Here is a 19029-nt window from a genome sequence, read left to right as displayed (position 1 = left end):
AGTAAACTAAAAAATTGAATAGTAATGTTCATAAAAATATTAGAAACCCGTGTAACTTGAATGGGTCTGGCCATTTAAACCTTTGTTTATTTAAAGGTGCCCTAATACATAGGTAATATGAAAAACTACTTTAATCAAACAAATTTTTAGAAACATAAAAATTTCATCTTATATGATCCCAATATCACCTCTAAAAATCATTTCATTGTTTCTGTTTTAAAGTAAATCTGTAGTACAATGGTGCACAATGCAAACCTCTGTGGCATAGTGGTATCAGTGATCGTTTTTATTTAAATGGTTCTAGGTTTGAATCCTGGTTCAAACAGACCATTCCAAAGATTCTTATCTCATTAATGATAACTATAGTTGGAATAATATGTATACTTACTTAAGAGAATGAATCAAGAGATTATATTCAGTATTTGTGAGACGTCCCTGCATTCTTCTCTGCAATTAACATACTGCTATTGTTTTGAAAGTTGCACAGTATTCATTTCTTATGAAGTAATTTCTTTACCACGGATAGAACCCATACTCTGAAGGTCCCACAATACATTCATGTGCTCTCTTGTTTCAGGTGCAAAGCCTTGGCTGATGTGAGTGGATGCAGCTATAGTGTTGAAAAGCAGTTGATGACAATGTTTGGGTGCACAAACATCAATGAAAGGCCACAAATAATGAATGCATTTCATGAAAGCTTTAACAAGGACCTGCCTAATAAAGCAACAGTGATTGATTGTGCAAACATGTGGTCTGTAATCAAGGTTGGTAGTCCCGACATAAAAGTTGAATCTAAACTTAAGAGGTGCCCACGGATTTTTGGTATTACATAGATCAATGATTTTGTGAAGTGGATTTAATGACTCTTATCCGAGAGCAAAACACTCAGATAACTGAGAGTAAAGTCTGAATGTCGACTATTGTTTAAATCGTGTAGGTGCAAGGCTCAGCGCTACCACAGAATTTTTGAGGCCAGTATGACTCTTTTCCATAGCTTTATAGACAAGGACAGATTGTTAGTGGATTTTTCAAGGAGTTTTTAGATGTCCAATGGTGCTTCAAGTGCTGCAGGTGTGGTTACAGGACTAAGTTCTGTAGTAATCCTGTCTGTGCTCATAGTGGTGACGAGGGTCACAAGCGTGACGAGTTGCAGCAAAAGTCAGTGGGTCTAACTTGTGAACTTGCAAGCGTGTTCGAAATGAGTCCTCTAATAAAAAGGTTTTTTTATTAGAGGACTGTTACTAGGTACTTGAATTCTTTAGCATTGAATGCTTAAATTCGGGCAGTTAAATGCACAGGATGCTTACAATAATCAGATTGAGCTCAATGAAGTCGCCTTTCATAGAAGGTTGGATGTTGTTTTATTGCAGTTGTCTCCGGAGAACTGCCAGTCTTTCCTCTTCAAAGTGATTCTACTGTGGTTCCAATATTTAGAATTTAAAAGGTGAAGGTATTATAATAAAAAGAAACAATGTAAAATAAAAAATTTAAGTATTAAAAATATGAAAATCATCTACAATAAAATCAGTTATAAATTTACATATTTTTTTCCTTTTTGTTGTTGAATTGTAACATCAAATTGCAATATGAGTATGAGACTTGTACTACCTAAAAATAAAATTAAAAACAATTTTATTATTATTATTAAAACTATGAGGGTAAGTCAATTATTATCTGCAATGTAGTTACAAATTTTATTGCAATACAAATAGGAAACTTACATGAACATCATTTTTCAACGTAGTACCCCTTGCATTTCAACGCACTTGGTCCATCGTTGCATAAGCTTCCTGATCCCCTCATAAAAGAAGGTTTTCGGTTGAACTGCGAGTCAGGAATGCACCGCTTCTTTCACCGTTTCGTCCGAGGTAAATCGACGGCCCCTTAATGCCTCTAAGTGGACCAAACAAGTGGTAGTCAGAAGGGGCAAGATCAGGACTATACGGAGGATGAACCAGTACTTCAAAATTGAGTTTCTAGAGCGTTTCAGTAATGTGGGCAGAAATATGTGGACGCGCATTGTCGTGCAACAACACAACACCTTTCGACAGCAGTCCTCGGCGTTTGCTTCGAATTGCAGGCTTCAGCTTGGCAGTAAGCATCTCACTGTAACAGCAGGGAGAATTTGGATGTTTCCATTCCATACTCTGCCGTTTATTCTCCGGCTCGTATAATGAATCCGTGTTTCGTCACCAGTGATAATTCTGTTTAAGAAGATATCCCGTTCGTTACCGTAGCGATCCAAATGTTTTTTGGAGATGTCTAAGCGCATTTATTTACGCGAGTTTGTGAGTTGTTTTGGGACCCATCTTGCAGAGACTTACTGAAACCCAAGTCTATTGTGGATGATTTCGTAGGCAGAACCGTGATTAATTTGCAGACGATGTGCCACTCCAGCGATAGTTACTCGTCTGTCTAAGAAAACCACGTGCACGCTCAATGTTTTCCTCATTTATGGCGGTAAACGGTCGTCCGGCTTCTTCGCCGTGCGTAACACTTGTGTGACCGTTTATGAATTTTTCAATCCATTCGTAGACACTCCGTTGCGGCAACACACTATTCCCGTACTGTACCGAAAGTCTTCGATGACTTTCGGCCTCTGATACACCTTTCGACAAAAAAAAAAAACGGATCGCTGAACGTTGCTCTTCTTTGGTGCTAACAGAAAGTGGAGCAGCCGTGGTTAACAACAGGGCAGCGATAATGGAACTAACCTAGCAGCATTAAACCTGCACAGACATAACGACAATTAAATCACGCATGCGTCATCTACGCAACACGACAATACTACCAATATAAACAAAAATATAACTAAATTGCGGATAATAATTGTCTTATCCTCGTATTTAATTAGCTTATAACTTTATCATTATTTTATGTTTTTTTTCTCTTCTTCGACTATTAGATTTCTGCTCTCGCTACTTGTAATGAGCATTGATCTCTTTAAAATCAAATTAAAGTGCATAAAAACCAGTCGTATATTCAATAATTTGTCATTCATGTTTCATGGATATGTTTTTTAACCATAATTATTAATTGTATGATTCCGGTAATAATATTATATATATATATATATATATATATATATATATATATATATATGAGAGAGAGAGAGGAGAGAGAGAGAGAGAGAGAGAGAGAGAGAGAGAGAGAGAGAGAGTATAAATTACACAATTGAGTGCATGCGTAAAGTAATTAGGACAAATCAATTTTTTCTTAAATTTTCATTTTTACTGCAAGTGGTTGTCTTGAAACCAGCTTTAAATGCTTTAAGACGAGCATCTTTAAGTATTTAAAAGCATTAATAAAGCATTAATAAAGCATTTATAAGCATTAAATGCTTCAAGCTTAAACGCTTAAGAAGAGTTTTTAACTGCTTTATATGAGTAATTTTATGATTTTTGTGAGTTTTTACTGCTTTTCGTTTTAAATTGCTTGCGACGACCAAAATGGGAATATCCGGTTTTCACCGAATCTTGACAAATTGACCGCTAAGGACCCCAGAAAACCGAAAAATGGCATCGAAATTTCCGCCACAAAATCTGCGTACGTATGTACGCATATATGTTGGCATGTAAATCACCTTCTATCTCCAGAACAACTTGACCTATTTTCAACAAACGTTACGATTATATTTCTATAGTAGTAACATTAATGCTATTAAATTTTCAGTTCAAAAGGTTTGACTGGGGATATAGGGGGAAAAACAAAATCGTCTCCAGATTTTGCATAATTAAGGTTATATATTTTTTGATAATTGTGTGAAGTAAATACTACTTCAAAAGTAAATAAATAACTTTTGAAAAAAAAAAACAATTTTTTGCTAAATTTCACTCCACCCATAAAAATGGTTTTAATTTTGAAGAATTACAGAAGGCAGTACAAGGGGTGATTTTCGTTGCGTTTATTTTTTTGTGAACCATTTTTTGCTAAATAGTACCCCTAATCCAAAAAAATAGTAATAATTTTGAAACGTTGTAGAAGGCAGTACAGCGGGTCTTTTTCTTGCAGTGCCTTCTATTAGCATCTCGTTGGATCCAGAAATTTCTTCCCCATCAAAGTGGGGTCTTAAACCAGCCACCCCCTCCCCCATACACACCTGACATTCCACTTACTGGCCGGACTATTGCTGTAGTCGTCCGCTACGTTGTGACGTCACAGGTGAGCGGTAGTATTAAATAAATTAATAAGTGTAAAATAAATTTAAAGTGGTTGCTAGTACCGCCACACCCGCGCGAATGAAATACGGTATGCGCGCGCGCTTTGGTTAGAATCATTGAATGAAATAAACCAAAAATATTATATTTAAATAAAGTGATAAATATTTTAAATTAAGTTGCGTGTGTAAGCCGTGTGACGGCTTACACACACAACTTAATTTAGAAATAATTCCGTGACGGGGAAGTCCTAAAACTGTGTTGTCAGCTTTTTTCTGTCAGACTACCGTTTATTTAATCCGCCTTAGATCAAGAACTGAACACAATTATGTGGATCTCAATGTTCAGCCAAATTTTGTTTTTTCTCTAGGCATAAATTAGCTTGTACAATGATAGAACAAGCGTATTGAAAAGCAAACAGATCATGTCGTAAAATTATTTTATTTACTCGAATTCTATTGATATTTATTTCAAATCTAATTTTCGATAATCATTTAAATTAATCATTTATAATAAGAGTAAGTACCCTTATTTCACTTTCAAGTGAATAGAACTAATTCTGCTACAAGTAGAAATTAATTTAATATTTAAGTATTAGTTACCTTTTGTAAAAAATTTAAATCCAGTACATATAAACCGGCCGGCTTTAATTTCAATGGTTCTTGCGTACCAATTAATAACATTTTGATGCCGTGTTTAAACCAATTCGGTTTATCTTGCCACGGGTTTGAAGCTATTGCATTCCGTAGATTTTCACTCTAGAACAAAAAAAAAATAAGTTTTACACAAAACAGTACTAAGTACCACGCGCACACATTCAATAATAAGTTAAGATATTTAGAATTATTTTACCTTGTTTACTAGATATTGTCCCATAACGCAAATCGCTCCATAACAGCCAACTGATGTTATATATGCAATCACATATTTTCCTTTGCCAGAAATTTCATTGTTCTGAAAAAGAATAGATTTTAAAATATAAATATATAAAAATAAATCTGTATTGAACAAAAATATAATTTTAATTTAAAAAGTCATGTTACGACAACCCTGGCTAAAATGACAGTCGCATAACACTTCTTTTTTTATATTAGCTATTACATAGTTTCAAAAGTGGTCTACACTAAACCCCAAGTAATTTTCACACTAAATAATAAATTATTTTGTGATAGGAGCATTTGACAAATAAATGAAGATAAACGGTAAATAAATTAATAAAATAACGCGTTTCAACTTCTATTTAGAATTCTGATCGCTCTCCCTTAGTGATCTCATATCGGAAATAGATGAACGTACAAAATTATGAACTTGCAGTTCACCTATGCGCCTGCACCGCATGGTGCAGGCGCGTAGGTCTGCAGTTGGGTTGGTGGCGTTCCTCTCCACAAACCCAACCGACCGCGGAACCCTTCCATCATTTGCAGGCGGCTGTTTAAGTAATGCATCAGTACTGAAAAATCTATTCTATCGCGAACCACTACCAGGAACGACCGAGAAGAAGAAGATGGAAGAAGAAAGAATACGTAGGACCTGCCGGTGTATGCCAGCGTTCCTAACGGAGCAGCGGGCCTGGCCGGCCCGCTAGCGCCAGGGTACCTATCGGCAGACGAAGCCGGACGAGGACCGCACGTAGAGAACAGCCTCGGCCGCGCCGGCGGAAGACTACCAACACTCTGGGGCTCTGGAGCCACCGCTACAGCGGATGCAGTAGCGGCGACCCGACTGCCGCTGAAGGAAAGCTCGGTCCGATTCCAATGGACCGGCCGCAACTTTTCGAATATCACCCGCCGGGCCGGGCCTACTTCGCCGGAGACCAGCAACCGGAGTCAGCAGCTTTTCTCAGGGCTACCTCATCAGTATACAAAGGGTCCTTTTCAGGGCCACCACTACAAAATTTCTAACAGCCCTTTTCATAATTACTGCTACTACAATGTGCCTAGTGTCGTCAATGCCATTCGGCGACAATATCAAAAAAAGAAACAGAGAGCAAAAGCAGAGAGCAAAAAGAAAAGATACGAATTCTATTGTATAGAGTCCAATAAATATGTATTATATGCATCAATACTAATTACATTTTTTAAAAACTCACCCTTATGTCTATTAAAATGAAGTCTTTTCTAAAATGAATGTTAACTTATTTCTATAAAAAAAAGATAAAATAACAGTATCCCTATCTACCAAACTACACGATTTAATCTGTTACACAAACTATTTGTGTTTGTTGTTATATCAGCAATATCAGCTACTTAGAACTATTGTTGTTCTAGGTAGTTGACATTGCCACTTTAATACATTACCTCTAAACACAACTACAACCCATTAATATACTTGTATTTAGAGGAAATAGAGATGATTTAACTGATATTCAAAAATCTCACTATCTTCATTCTTCTTTGAAGGATGAAGCTTTAGCTATCATTAAAGATATACCAATAAGTAACGAAAATTTTATTATTGCTCTAAAGTTATAAAACGCACGATCTGACAACAAATATATAATTTCATTTCAAAATGCTGATCGCAGTTTAAGATAAGATTCTATGAAAACGGATTCCTTAGATACTTTATCCAAATTTATTAATGAAATTTCCGTAAATGTGAATTCGCTTGAAGCAATGAAACTTCTTGCAAACAAGTATGAATTTATTGTCGTCCAATTTCTAACATCAAAATTGGATTACAATACTTCAAAATTATGGTAGGCGAAATTGTCAAATGAAAGATTTCCTGCCTTCAAAGATTTTATCGAATTTCTTGATTCGAAATGACAACTTCTCGAAAGTATTAATACATTCACTTCAAACAGACAAGTGAAAACAGGTAACGAAACCGAAGGACAGCGTTATAATAATTCAACTATATCTTTAACCAAACGGTTTACTTTAAATCCTAATAAGCAATATAAAGGATATAATGCCAGTTTTTATTCAACATTTAATTCCAAGCGATTATAAATCAAAGTATCATTTACAACAATGTAAAAAATTCTTAGATTTGTCTATCAATGAACGCAGAAACTTTTTGGGCCATAATAATTGTTGTGTTTGTTTAAATAAAGGCCATTCTAGAGAATAATTTTTTAGTATTGTTATCCAATTGTTAATGTCTGATAATTTTTTTCTAAGAAAGGGAAATTTTGTTTTGTGACACGAAATTGGTAGCTCTACTCAACCGATATAGATACGGCAGTGAGACTTGATTCTCCTTGAGCTGTGTAAACTTCTGTGCCGTTTCCGGTCGTATTACGAACAGAATGTCTTTTACCATAGAACAACGAGTTTTCATTCTTGAACAATATTCTGCTACGAAACCGTACGCGAGTGTAAAAGAATCATTTCAAATTAAATTTGTTGATGTTCCTCCTCCAGAAAAAAAATGTCAATTTCGAGGCTAGCAAACAGATTTTGAGGGACAGGTATGTTTGCGACAGAAATCGTAGCAGTCGACCGACTCGCTTGACAGATGACGTTTTAGAGAATGTGAAAACAAGATTGCTCAATTCTCCACGGAAAAGTTTCCGAAAACTTTCCACGCAAGTCGGTTTGTCGTATTCGAGTGTTCAGAAAGCCGCTAAAAAAATTGAAATTGTATCCGTATCGCGTACGATTAGTCCAAGAGTTTCAGCCTCCAGATTTAAACAAGCGATTGCAATATTGCCGTCGGTTTAGGTCTCTCGTAAACGATAACGAAATCGAATTTTTAAAGACAGTGTTCTTTAGTGATGAAGCTTGGATCCATCTCGACGGTTATGTGAACAGTCAAAACTGTCGAATTTGGGCGGTTGAAAATCCTAACGCTTTACAAGACAAATCTTTGCGGTTGAAATTCAATAGTTCTGCAATCATTCTGACAATTAATCGCCGGTCTACCGTATCAAGTCTCTGATTCGCCCAACATTGTCATCACTTTTTGACGTTACAGTCTTCCAGAGCGTGGATCGTCCGCAACTGATTCCCGGCCACCTGAAAATAATTTAAACCACCTAAAAACTTGGGATCGTAAAAGACCATCATCTCCATACGCCCTTTTCAATATTGAAAAAATTTCAGTAGCATTCTCACAGAGTTTAACAAAAAACATGATCGCACAACGTTGCTCATAATTAGTATCGCTCATTTTTGTAACGCACATCAAAACCTCGTTTCACGTAAATTTGTTTTCGTCTCACGTGGCAACAATAGACTAAAAATATAAATCAGCTGTTTATATATGTTTACTAGTAACTTTACAGTGTTGCCACATTGGGTGCCAAAAAATAACTAGTCTCATTACTTTATTTACAGACCTTGTATGTTGCTAATATCATTATTATTTTTACTGTGTGAAATAGCAACATTTTTATTTTTATCACTACTACACGACGGATTTGGATTTTGCAGTTCGTTTAATTTACTGTTACTATCAATCCTTTTTACTGGATTACCATTAGAAATTTTTTTTTTTGTTACAGTTTCATATTAATACTACTGTTATTCTAATTACCTTTTAAAGAATGGACTTCTTTTCATTTTTAATATATAAAAAAATTTCTTTACGGAATTTCTTCTGATTTTTTGCTAGCAGTCGTTTTCACCAAGTTATTAACATTAATTTTCTTTAAGTGAATCCTTAACTCCCTATATACATCTTTATTTATATTATTAATTACGTTAACTGTTCTGACTTATTCAATTCACGACTTGAATTTAAACATTAACAAAACAATCACCTAGTTCAATCTTATTATCTTTGCGTGGTAACGACCCCACACATTTGCCTTGATTATTTCGAGTAGTGCTGGACTGAAAATGTTTTTCACATGTAGAAGTTTCATTAACTGAAGAATCACTATTGACTTCTTCAATTTTCCAGAAATTCTCGAGTATAGTCGAGATATTTTTATTAGCGTTACGACCAAGAAAAGTTGCGACAGTATTGTTGTCCTTAACGTTATTAGGAAGGCGACCACTAAGTATATATCCTAATTTATAAGAATAATAAGATATCTGGAATTTCGAATGAATTTCCCTGGTAAGATAAGACTCAAATAGACTATTCAAATGTTGAATATGGGATCTGCTAGAAATATATTACAAGGAAGATTAGTTACGTCAAATGCGGTTGATGGAAGGCTGTCTGATACATCAGATAAAACAGGACATTGCATATTGAATGAAAGGTTCTTATATCGAGAATGTAATAGTGTAACAGTGTACTTGAATTGAGATAATGAATTATTTATGCCTGAAATTGGGAGATCATTTTTAATGATTTTAATTCTTAAATTTCGGGAAAATTTATATGCGCAAAAATTTGCCTGGCTACCAAAATGACGATTTTCACATATGTCATTGGTGTTACCTATGGCTGTTGATAAAAGTGTATTTTCGTTTGCCTGGTTATTAAACGAACAATACGTATTACTTTCAAGCTTATTACTAAGTAAATTTGAATCGTTAATTTTGTCCATGTGAACGAATGTATTAAGTTTTTTGGTACAAATCGTACATAACTTTTCTGAGTAACATTCATTAATACAGTGTGATTTTTTAGTCCTGTTACCCAGTTTTAAATGTAATTTAAGACAGGGAAATTTAGGTGGAATAGAAAAATGTATTTGTTACTCACAAAAGAGATCTAATAAAAAACTATTACTTACATAATTGTTAAAGAATATGCTCAAAATGCCCTCCCCTTGCGGTTATACACGCACGGACTCTTTTCAGCATATTAGCAGAAACCTTTTTAATAACTGCATTGGAAATATTCGTGATTAAGTCTGTAATATTGACAGTTCATCAATAGTGTGAGGATTGTTTTTGAAGGCCTCGGACTTATATAGTCCCACAAAAAGTAGTCAGGAGATGTGAGGTCTGGGGACCTTAGAGGCCTTGCTTATAATTATAATCGAATAATAAGCCCTTGCTTATTATTCGATCATCAAAGAACTCTTGCAGAAAATCCACGGTTTCTCGAGACGTGTGACACGTAGCGCCGTCTTGCTGAAACCAGCAATACCGTTATTGAGGTTCCAGGAGGAACACATATTGGCGCACAATATTCCTGTACACTTCACAATTTACTGTCTGTTCGTAGAATACGGGTCCGACTATACGATGACGAGATATCGCACACCACACACCAATTTTTTCAGGATGCAAAGATTTGTCTTGTAAAGCGTTAGGATTTTCAACCGCCCAAATTCGACAGTTTTGACTGTTCACATAACCGTCGAGATGGATCCAAGCTTCATCACTAAAGAACACTGTCTTTAAAAATTCGATTCCGTTATCGTTTACGAGAGACCTAAACCGACGGAAATATTGCAATCGCTTGTTTAAATCTGGAGGCTGAAGCTCTTGGACTAATCGTACGCGATACGGATACAATTAAATAAAAGCTTTTTTAATAATTAATTTTTTATATGTAATCAAATATATATTTTTTTGAATTTTTTTTTTGTTTTTTGTATTTTTTTTAAGATTAAAAAGAAGTAAAAATATTTATTTTTACAAATCGAAGTTACATACGTGTACCAAATTTCAATCATTTTCATACGACAGTTCATGAGAAATGAAAATTTTCAACTAAATGCATGATTTAGCGTGGGGGTAACGCGTGGTGGCGTGTCATTTCAAATTCCGACACCGTAGTGCTGTATTTTCATCCATTTGGTATGTGTACCAAATTTCATTGATTTTCATACGATAGATCAAAAGATATAGCAGTTGCAAGATTTGATTATTCCTAAAGCGAGTTAAATAAAAGCTTTTAAAAAGAAACGTAAATATAAATACGAGTACGTGTTATTAAATAATTTTCAATAACGCCTTGAGAATTGTGAAGTAGTTTTTACGTTTAGTATTTTATCACGGTTTCCCTTAATCCATCCAAGCAAATGCTAAGATAGCACCTGGTTGTATCCATGGAGTGCATATTTACCTATTCCTAATGTGATCTACGTTATTTATTATTGTTTAATGAACAGAATATTAATTTTACGTGTAGAAGAAACGTAGAGATATGTTACTATAAAGATATATAATTAAAATGACTGAATTCAGGGATTTTTTTTTACAAAACTACTGATATTTGTAAAAAAATGAGATGATCTCTTTTCGCAATCATAATGCTATTGTCATGTTTTTTAACACACTTGTACATGAAAAATTAACTAAAAATTTATTGCAACTTTATCAAAATGTTATACTTGAATTTTTATTTTACTAATAAGTTTTTTTTTTTAATTACTATTATTACCTGAAACATGGAAAATAGTACGACACTGAAATGGAAACATACCAGTTGATTACATAACAACAAGGTAACTTTCATTGAATTATATACATCTTTAACTTTCCTGAAAAAAAAAAATAAAATTATCCAATTAAAGATACACCCACGATGAAGTCGTAGAATTACTGTCTTTCGTCTGTAGATCCTTGGTTTGAATCCCACTCAGGCTTGGTATTTACATTCCAAGTCTTCGTCTCCCCATTTTCTTTAGTCAGATCTTTCATTAACGACTGTAATCGAAAGATTAGCTTATAGTTAAACGTTTATTTATTTTACCGTAGATGAAACGTATTTTATATAGAAGTTTGGTTCTACAAATAATGTTCTATAGGCTTACACAAATCTATTTAATCAATTTATTATCAACTTATTCTGGAGGGACCGGAACCGGCGTATACTTGAGGGAGTACAGCGGAGGATCGCTGTCCGCATTGTGTCGGCATACTCTTCTGTCTCGACTGAGGTGGTGTTGCTCATTGCACGAGTCCCTCCGTTTCAACAACTTGCTGCCGTGCGGATTTTACTTCTTCGTGGGGCAGCTAAAGCCGAGACGGTGAACCGAATGTATTACTAATGGCAGGCCCGCTGGAATCGATCCTCTCGGTGGACTCATGCGTTAATTTGGCAAGTGAAACCTTCGGTCGATCGAAAATTTAGTGAAATCTCCTACAGGCTGAACCAGTTTTTGACTGGTCACGGCGTATTCCGGGCGTACTTGCACGCGCGACAGAGAGCTGGAGACCCCTTCTGCGTGTCTTACGAGGAGCTTAGTACCCCGGAGCACGTTGTGTTCGACTGTTGGGCGTGGAACAGGGAACGTCAGCAATGTGAATTGATTACTGGGCCATTGTCAGTAGAGAATGTCGTGGATCATATGGTGGCGGATGAAAGGAAATTTCGGGCGATATCCGATTACGTTACACGTATTCTTCAGCAGAAGGGTGGAACTGATTGGGCAACAAGGGGATTAGGGACAGTTCTCTGCTGAGCTGTAATTCGTTTGTGCGGGCACAGATGGATGACAGTGACGAGGCACGAGGACTCTTTTGTTCTCTTGTGGGGAAAGAAAAGACCATAGTCTTTTCTTAAAAGTCTTTTAAGAAAATTCATAGAAAATTCATTCATTTTAAGAAAATTCATAGAAAATTCATTCATTTTAAGAAAATTCATAAGTCTTTTAAGAAAAGTCATAGTCTTTTCCATAATCTTTTCTTTCTTATTTCCGCGGAAATACCCTTTCGGGTGTTTTCGTTAGAAGCAGGATGGCATGAAGACAGATCTCGGCTCCTGGACTGGGGGAACAGGAACGAGATAGTCGGGCCTAGTAATCCTACTCCAGCAGTTAGAGGCAGGCAATAAGTTAAGATCCGACCGGCGAGCCGACCTGTCATGCCGGACGTACTGTCGGTAGGCGTAGAGGCTTGTTAGAGTAAAAGGACACTGAGCCGGATTGTGTTATGTGTCATTGTCGTATCCGGTCCGGTGGTGTGGGAAAAAAATATATTTCCTTGTCCTTGAGTTTGTATTTATTAATATACAATTTTTGTTTAAAAAAAAAATAGTTATCTAAGAAGAAAGATAAAAACAATAAAATTTTTACCTATATCAAACTACACAACAAAACGTTTTTTCTACAACTATTTAAGAAACAATTCAAATTTTCTTTTTTAGGAAAAAAATATTACTGTATAGATGAATTGTTAAATTAATTAAAAAACCTAAATTTTCTACATCGTTCAAAACGCTCATATATATGTGCTCAAAATTATTTTCAATAATGTCTTCCAAGTTGAGGATTATTTTGTAGTTATTTTTTTATATTTAATACATTTGTAAATCTATTTTTTATTTTACAATTTGATTTTATATTTATTTATATAGTAATTATAATAATTTTATTTTTGGTGTAGAGGTAGAAATGGCATTTACGCACGGAGTGTCAGACTCCCACTGGTGGTATTATCCAATCGCCATCAGCAGGACCATCATCGCAACCACGTTGTGGGGGCTCAGTGCTCCGAGATCCGCCTCTAGTTTCCCTCGATCTGGCGCCCACCGAGCAGATTTGAAAGAGGTGTGCTCCGCGTCGTCCCGTACACCGGGGCAGTAGAGGCAGTCGGGGGACGACCCTTTCCCTATGGCATGGAGATAAGTGCGGAAGTACCCGTGACCTGTTAAAAATCAGGTCACTTCGTACTTCCCCTCTCCATGCCACCGCTCTGTCCATGGTCTGACCAGAAGGATAAACCTTACGGTCCATCATCCTCTGGTCTCGTGGTCCCAGGTCTCTTGCCGTGCGAGAAACGTGTGAGTCCGTTCCTCCTTGACGATGGTCACCCGGTATTCGCCTGTACGTCACCTCCTGTATGCTACCTTCCAAAGGCGCTACCTTCCAAAAGAGCAATGTGTATGGCGGCGGCGACCACCAGTACGGTAGGCACGGAAACCGTCCGATACGCGGAAGCTACTCGCAAGGACGCGGTGCGTTGCAACTCTGCGAGTCGCTTGTGGTTTCTTTAGAATCTTAATGTCTGGGCCCGCAATTCCGCCCCATATAACCGGTCGGAATGTACCGAAAACAGCAGCAGTCACCGTCTGCCGGCCTTCGGTCCGCCGACATTCGCCATGAGCCGGCTGAGAGTGGTTATGGCTTTCGCAGATTTGTTGGCGACTCTCTGAAGCTGCTCGGCAAAGCTGAGTTTCCGGTCGATCATCATACCGAGAAAATTTGCGGCCGACCTGGTCTCGACAACCTCAACCCCTAATCGCGGGGGCAGAAGAGTGTCGATACATGTCTTCGTTAGAACCACGATCTCCGTTTCGCTGAGGGCTAGAGACAACCCATGATCGTCCATCCAGGCACTGACTCTGTGCATGGCTCTGTTAAGCCTCAGTTGGGCGCGCTCCATGTCGCGGTCTGCGAAAAATAGCGCAACGTCGTCAGTGTACCCAACTAAAACCCATTCTTCAGGCATATCCAACATCAGCAAGCCGTCATAGACGGCGTTCAAAAAGGTTGGGGCTAAGAATCGACCCCTGCACCGCCCCCGACGTGATCGCAGCTCTACGCCAGCCTGCCGTGGTCTCGGAGATGAGACCGGGGTTTCTCAGTTATGCATTCACCTTTCTGAGGAGGTATCGAGGCACGTGGAACGAACGCTCTAAGGCGCGAATCATATCTCTGCACCGTGCAAAGTTGTACGCATTTTTCACGTCTAAAGTAACGAGAAGGACCACACGGCGCAAAAAATGATTGTGATCCATTGCTCACCGCACTGCCTCAACAACCTCTTGGGCTGCAGCTAGGTTCGACCGACCATGCCGGAAACCGTACTGGTTGGGTGACTAAACAGGCCGCCTGTCTGATTAATTTTTTCTTTAACAGGTTTTTCAATATCTTCCGAACTGTGTCAAGCAGTATACAATCGGCGGTAGGAAGACGGTGACTCTGGGTCTCGTTTGCCCGTGCGAATGAGCGCAAGACGCGCGGTCTTACATCTGGCGCTGAACGCCCTAGCTTCCAGACACGTCCAGAAACAAACGGGGCCTACAGCGCCCCACCAGCTTGAGCATCTCAACCGGTACATAATTATCTACCTACCAGAATAAAAAATTCATGATATAAGATTCACGTCATTACGTACTAAGTTATCTGACAACAGAAGGTAACATTTACCTGTGTACTAATTCTAACATTTCTTTTTTAATCAATCTTATCAAACCTTTCCCATAAACAATATAATCTTCTGTAAAAATAAGATAAAAAATTAGCACTTACTGTATTATTAACAGGTGATGGCGATGTATATTTATTAAAAAATGTTTCAATTTTGGATCACTTAATTCTCCGTCTATCTCTGATAAATCTCTATTACAATTATTTTCATTCAATTTAACGATTACGTTATCCATATTTTCAATGATATCGCTTAAATATTCCAATTCAAAACAAATGAAAACTAAAGAACACGTTTCTAATAATAGCCATGTCCCAATCAGTGTTAATATTATAGTATATATTATTATTTGTATAATTAAATTTAAACTCAATATTATTGTATTGTCATTAATATAAAATGTAATCAATAAAAGCGATGGAAAAGGAGTAATTACGTCTTTTAAATCGATTTTACCAGTATTTTTCACGTATAAAATGTATATAAATGTCGGTAAAACGCACATAAATCCCCAGTACACCACCATACCTAACGACACGAACCTGTAAATAATAGACAAATTAAAAAGCAAAAATTACTTCTACGATTTTTGAATTTCTATTTATTATTTTCAATTGCCCAATTTGGTTTTTTGATATGATAAAAAATGGATTTATAATAACGTTTGAAAAATGTTAAAACTAATCGGAATTCGAACGTATAACCTTCTGGATGAATGTTAAGACGCTACCGCTTTAACAAAAAATTCATAAAGAACTATTAAAAAAAAAAAAAAAAAACAAATTTAGATGGACTCGCTTATTTCTCACGTCTAAAAATTTTTTCTTTTGACTGATTGATGAAATAATTTATTTTAGAAGCTTACCAGGAAGCTTATTCGTATATGCCCGACCGAGTATCGAACCTATCAACTGCGGATGAAAGGCCGAGACGTTTTCTGTATTTATTTTCTATTATACTATTTTTAAATTTAAACTAATTTTTTTGTTTTTCATTTTTTTTTTTTAAGTAATGACATTGTCTTCATTAAAATACCAGCTCTATTTAAATATAAGACAAAAACCTTTGATTGCAGGTCAATTATAGTTTTATTGGAAGAGTTAATTTTGCATAAAAGGTTTTTTCAGTCCGTCTTTTTCAACTTGTAGCGTTGTTGTAATCCGTTCTTTTCCTCTTAAATAAAAAGTAAAAAGATTGGTTTTAAAATTATTTAATATATCTTAAATTTGACTAACAGTAGTAATTAATTTTGACTAACAGCGTAATCAGTGTCCTTCCTAAGAGATTTTCGTGCTCTTCTCTTTTACACAGTCGTTTCAAACCGATTATGCCTTCGACGTATGTTATTTTCACTGGGAAATTACAATTTAACTTTCTACGCAATTAAACTTACGTTCAATTTAACTTTCTTAAATTATAACTACAGATTCGCATTTAGAAAAGTGCAAAACACGCAGGGTTTGTGTACAGGGGGTCATCAACTTAGTGACGCTTTCAAGTTGAAAAATAGGGAATCAATCTACGACCGTGGGCGTAACTAATACTAGCTTTTTTGTTCTTTGATTCCAGCCTTTAAACTAACATTCTGCACCTCGTCCGGATGATATAAGAAATTAAAATCCCATTATTATTTTTTTGTACATCAGGTATTCTCTGTCAAATTAATTTTCCTCTTTTGAAACCGTTCGGAAAGTAGTTTTTATTTCTCAACTTTCTTCATTTCTCTTATTTTCTACTGTACCTGTAATTTATTTACTGTATTTATTTAACATTTTTTTTTTTTTTTTAGTTCTCACAAATATATCTAATATTTTTTTTGAAAAAAAAAATGATTTGAAAAACATTATTTTTTAGTTTTCGTAATACGAGGGTTATTTTTTTTTCAAGGTCCGATCGGTCACGAAATGAAAACCACATTGAAAATAAAAAAAATTTGTTTGTAACAAGTACTTACAAAGGTACGCTATTTCTCTACATAGTCGCCACTCCGATTTAGACATTTGTCGTAGCGTGGTACCAACTTTCCAATACCCTCATCATAGAATGGAGTCGCTGTTTTTTCAGCCATGTTTCTACGCTGGTCTGCAGCTCGATGTCTGTGCCAAAATGTTGTCCTCCTAGCCGGCATTTCATGTGAGCAAAGAGGTGAAAATCGGATGGAGCCAAGTCCGGGCTGTATGGTGGATGATCAAACACTTCCCAACGAAAATGCTGCAGGAGCTTCTTTGTTACAGCTGCACTGTGCGGCCGAGCATTGTCATGGGGAAAGACAATGCCTGAAGAAAACATTCCTCTCCGCTTATTCTGAATCGCTCTTCGTAGACGTTGAAGAGTCACGCGGTATGAGGCTACAGTGATGGTCGTGCCACGTTCCATGAATTCCACCAAGAGAACTCCATTGCGGTCCCAGAACACAGTACCCATTCGCTTTCTGTTGGAGAAGGTTTGCTTGAACTTCTTTGGTTTACAGGGAGAATGAGAATACATCCACTGTTTGGATTGTCCTTTTGTTTCTTCAGTTTCGAAATGGGCCCGTGTCTCGTCCCCTGTGACAATTTTGTTCAAAAAAATCTTCTCCTTCATTGCGGTAGCACTGGAGAAACCTTAGGGAGGCGTCATTTCTCATTGTTTTGTGATGGTCGGACAGCATCTTGGGAACCCATCTCGCACACAGTTTGCGGTACTGAAGTCTCTCGCTCACAACGGTGTAGAGAGCTGACCTTGAAATTTCAGGAAACGAATCGCTCAATACAGAAATTGTGAACCGACGATTTTCTCGAATCGCCTCATCCACTCGCTCAACGAGATCATCGGTTGACACTCGCTTCCCTCCCTGACCGCCTGCATCATGAACATCTGTACGTCCTGCTTTAAAGTTCCTGCACAATTGTCGCAGTTTGCTGTCGCCCATTGAAGTTTCACCGTAAACATTACTTATTCGTCGATAAATTTCGGCCGCATTACACCCCTCAGCCTGAAGAAATCGAATTACCGCACACACTTCACACTTGGCGGGAGATGCTATTGTTGTAGACATGTTTACATGCTAGCTGCGTGTTCAGAACTAAACGAAGTGACGCGGCGTATACTAGAAGGCAATACTATAGACGCTGCGCAACACATATGCGCAAAGGTTAATCCGATTTTTGCGCGGGTTTTTATTTCGAGACCGATCGGACCTTGAAAAAAATAATCCTCATATTACTGTCGATTAACTGATAAAAATATCGGTACTGTAAATAAATTATGTAACTAATATAAACCACAATAGTAAGATCTCATTGTACTTGAAAATTATATAAAAAATTAGGGGTTTCAATTTAAAAAAATAATATGATTGCATAATCTGAAAAAAGGTAAATATTTCAATCATGTCGATAGAATATTTTTTTAAAAAATCGAGAAAAAATTTCCCGTTAAAGTCGTTAGTTGTTTTTGTAGCTTGATCCCAACGATAGCACACTTAAAATAAACGCAGTGTATTGAAAAACATTGAATATCTTGCAATTATCTTATATTACTCTAACAGTGACTGGATGTATTTCAACTAACAGTAAAGTTCTATTAATTTTAATCGACTTACCGCATTACATTCCATGCAAAGGAATCGGCTTTCTCGTTTACTTTATCGATGTCAGTTTCACTCATATATTTATATTTTTTAAACGCAGAACGTTCCATTAAACCGATTATTGTTTTACAATTATTTGGCACAAAAATGAAATCGTGCGACAATAATACATAAATAGAAAATGTTATAATATCTTCTAATATTGCTTGCCTGTAATTTGAATCGTTCCAATATAGATAAATACTGATAATACTACAAAATAATGAAATAATTGCCGATATTAACACAATTTTTCCCGTTAATAGTGTTTTTTCATTTTTTTCATTTATCAATAATTTATTACCCATAA

At 36.4% G+C, this 19029-nt stretch overlaps 1 protein-coding gene across 2 annotated transcripts; it reads right to left on the bottom strand.

Annotated features, from left to right (window-relative positions):
• Positions 1–1474: 1474 nt before the first annotated feature.
• Positions 1475–18781, bottom strand: LOC142333139 (odorant receptor 85f-like). Of its 2 annotated transcripts, none has more exons than XM_075380075.1 (4): positions 18693–18781; positions 5010–5111; positions 4760–4915; positions 1475–1608 (listed from the first exon to the last, which is right to left on the bottom strand). In XM_075380075.1, the coding sequence occupies exons 1-4, from the start codon at positions 18705–18707 to the stop codon at positions 1537–1539; spliced, it is 345 nt and encodes a 114-aa protein (XP_075236190.1). In that variant the 5' UTR covers positions 18708–18781; the 3' UTR covers positions 1475–1536. The 2 variants fall into 2 exon arrangements, with proteins under 2 accessions (XP_075236190.1, XP_075236189.1); XM_075380074.1 differs by lacking the exon at positions 18693–18781 and adding an exon at positions 11397–11523.
• Positions 18782–19029: the final 248 nt, after the last annotated feature.

This window comes from Lycorma delicatula, chromosome 12 (genome assembly GCF_047948215.1).
Source record: "Lycorma delicatula isolate Av1 chromosome 12, ASM4794821v1, whole genome shotgun sequence".
Classification (NCBI taxonomy): Eukaryota; Metazoa; Arthropoda; class Insecta; order Hemiptera; family Fulgoridae; genus Lycorma; species Lycorma delicatula.
Note: the sequence above shows the minus strand (reverse complement) of the source record. Positions and strands in the feature narration are given on the sequence as shown.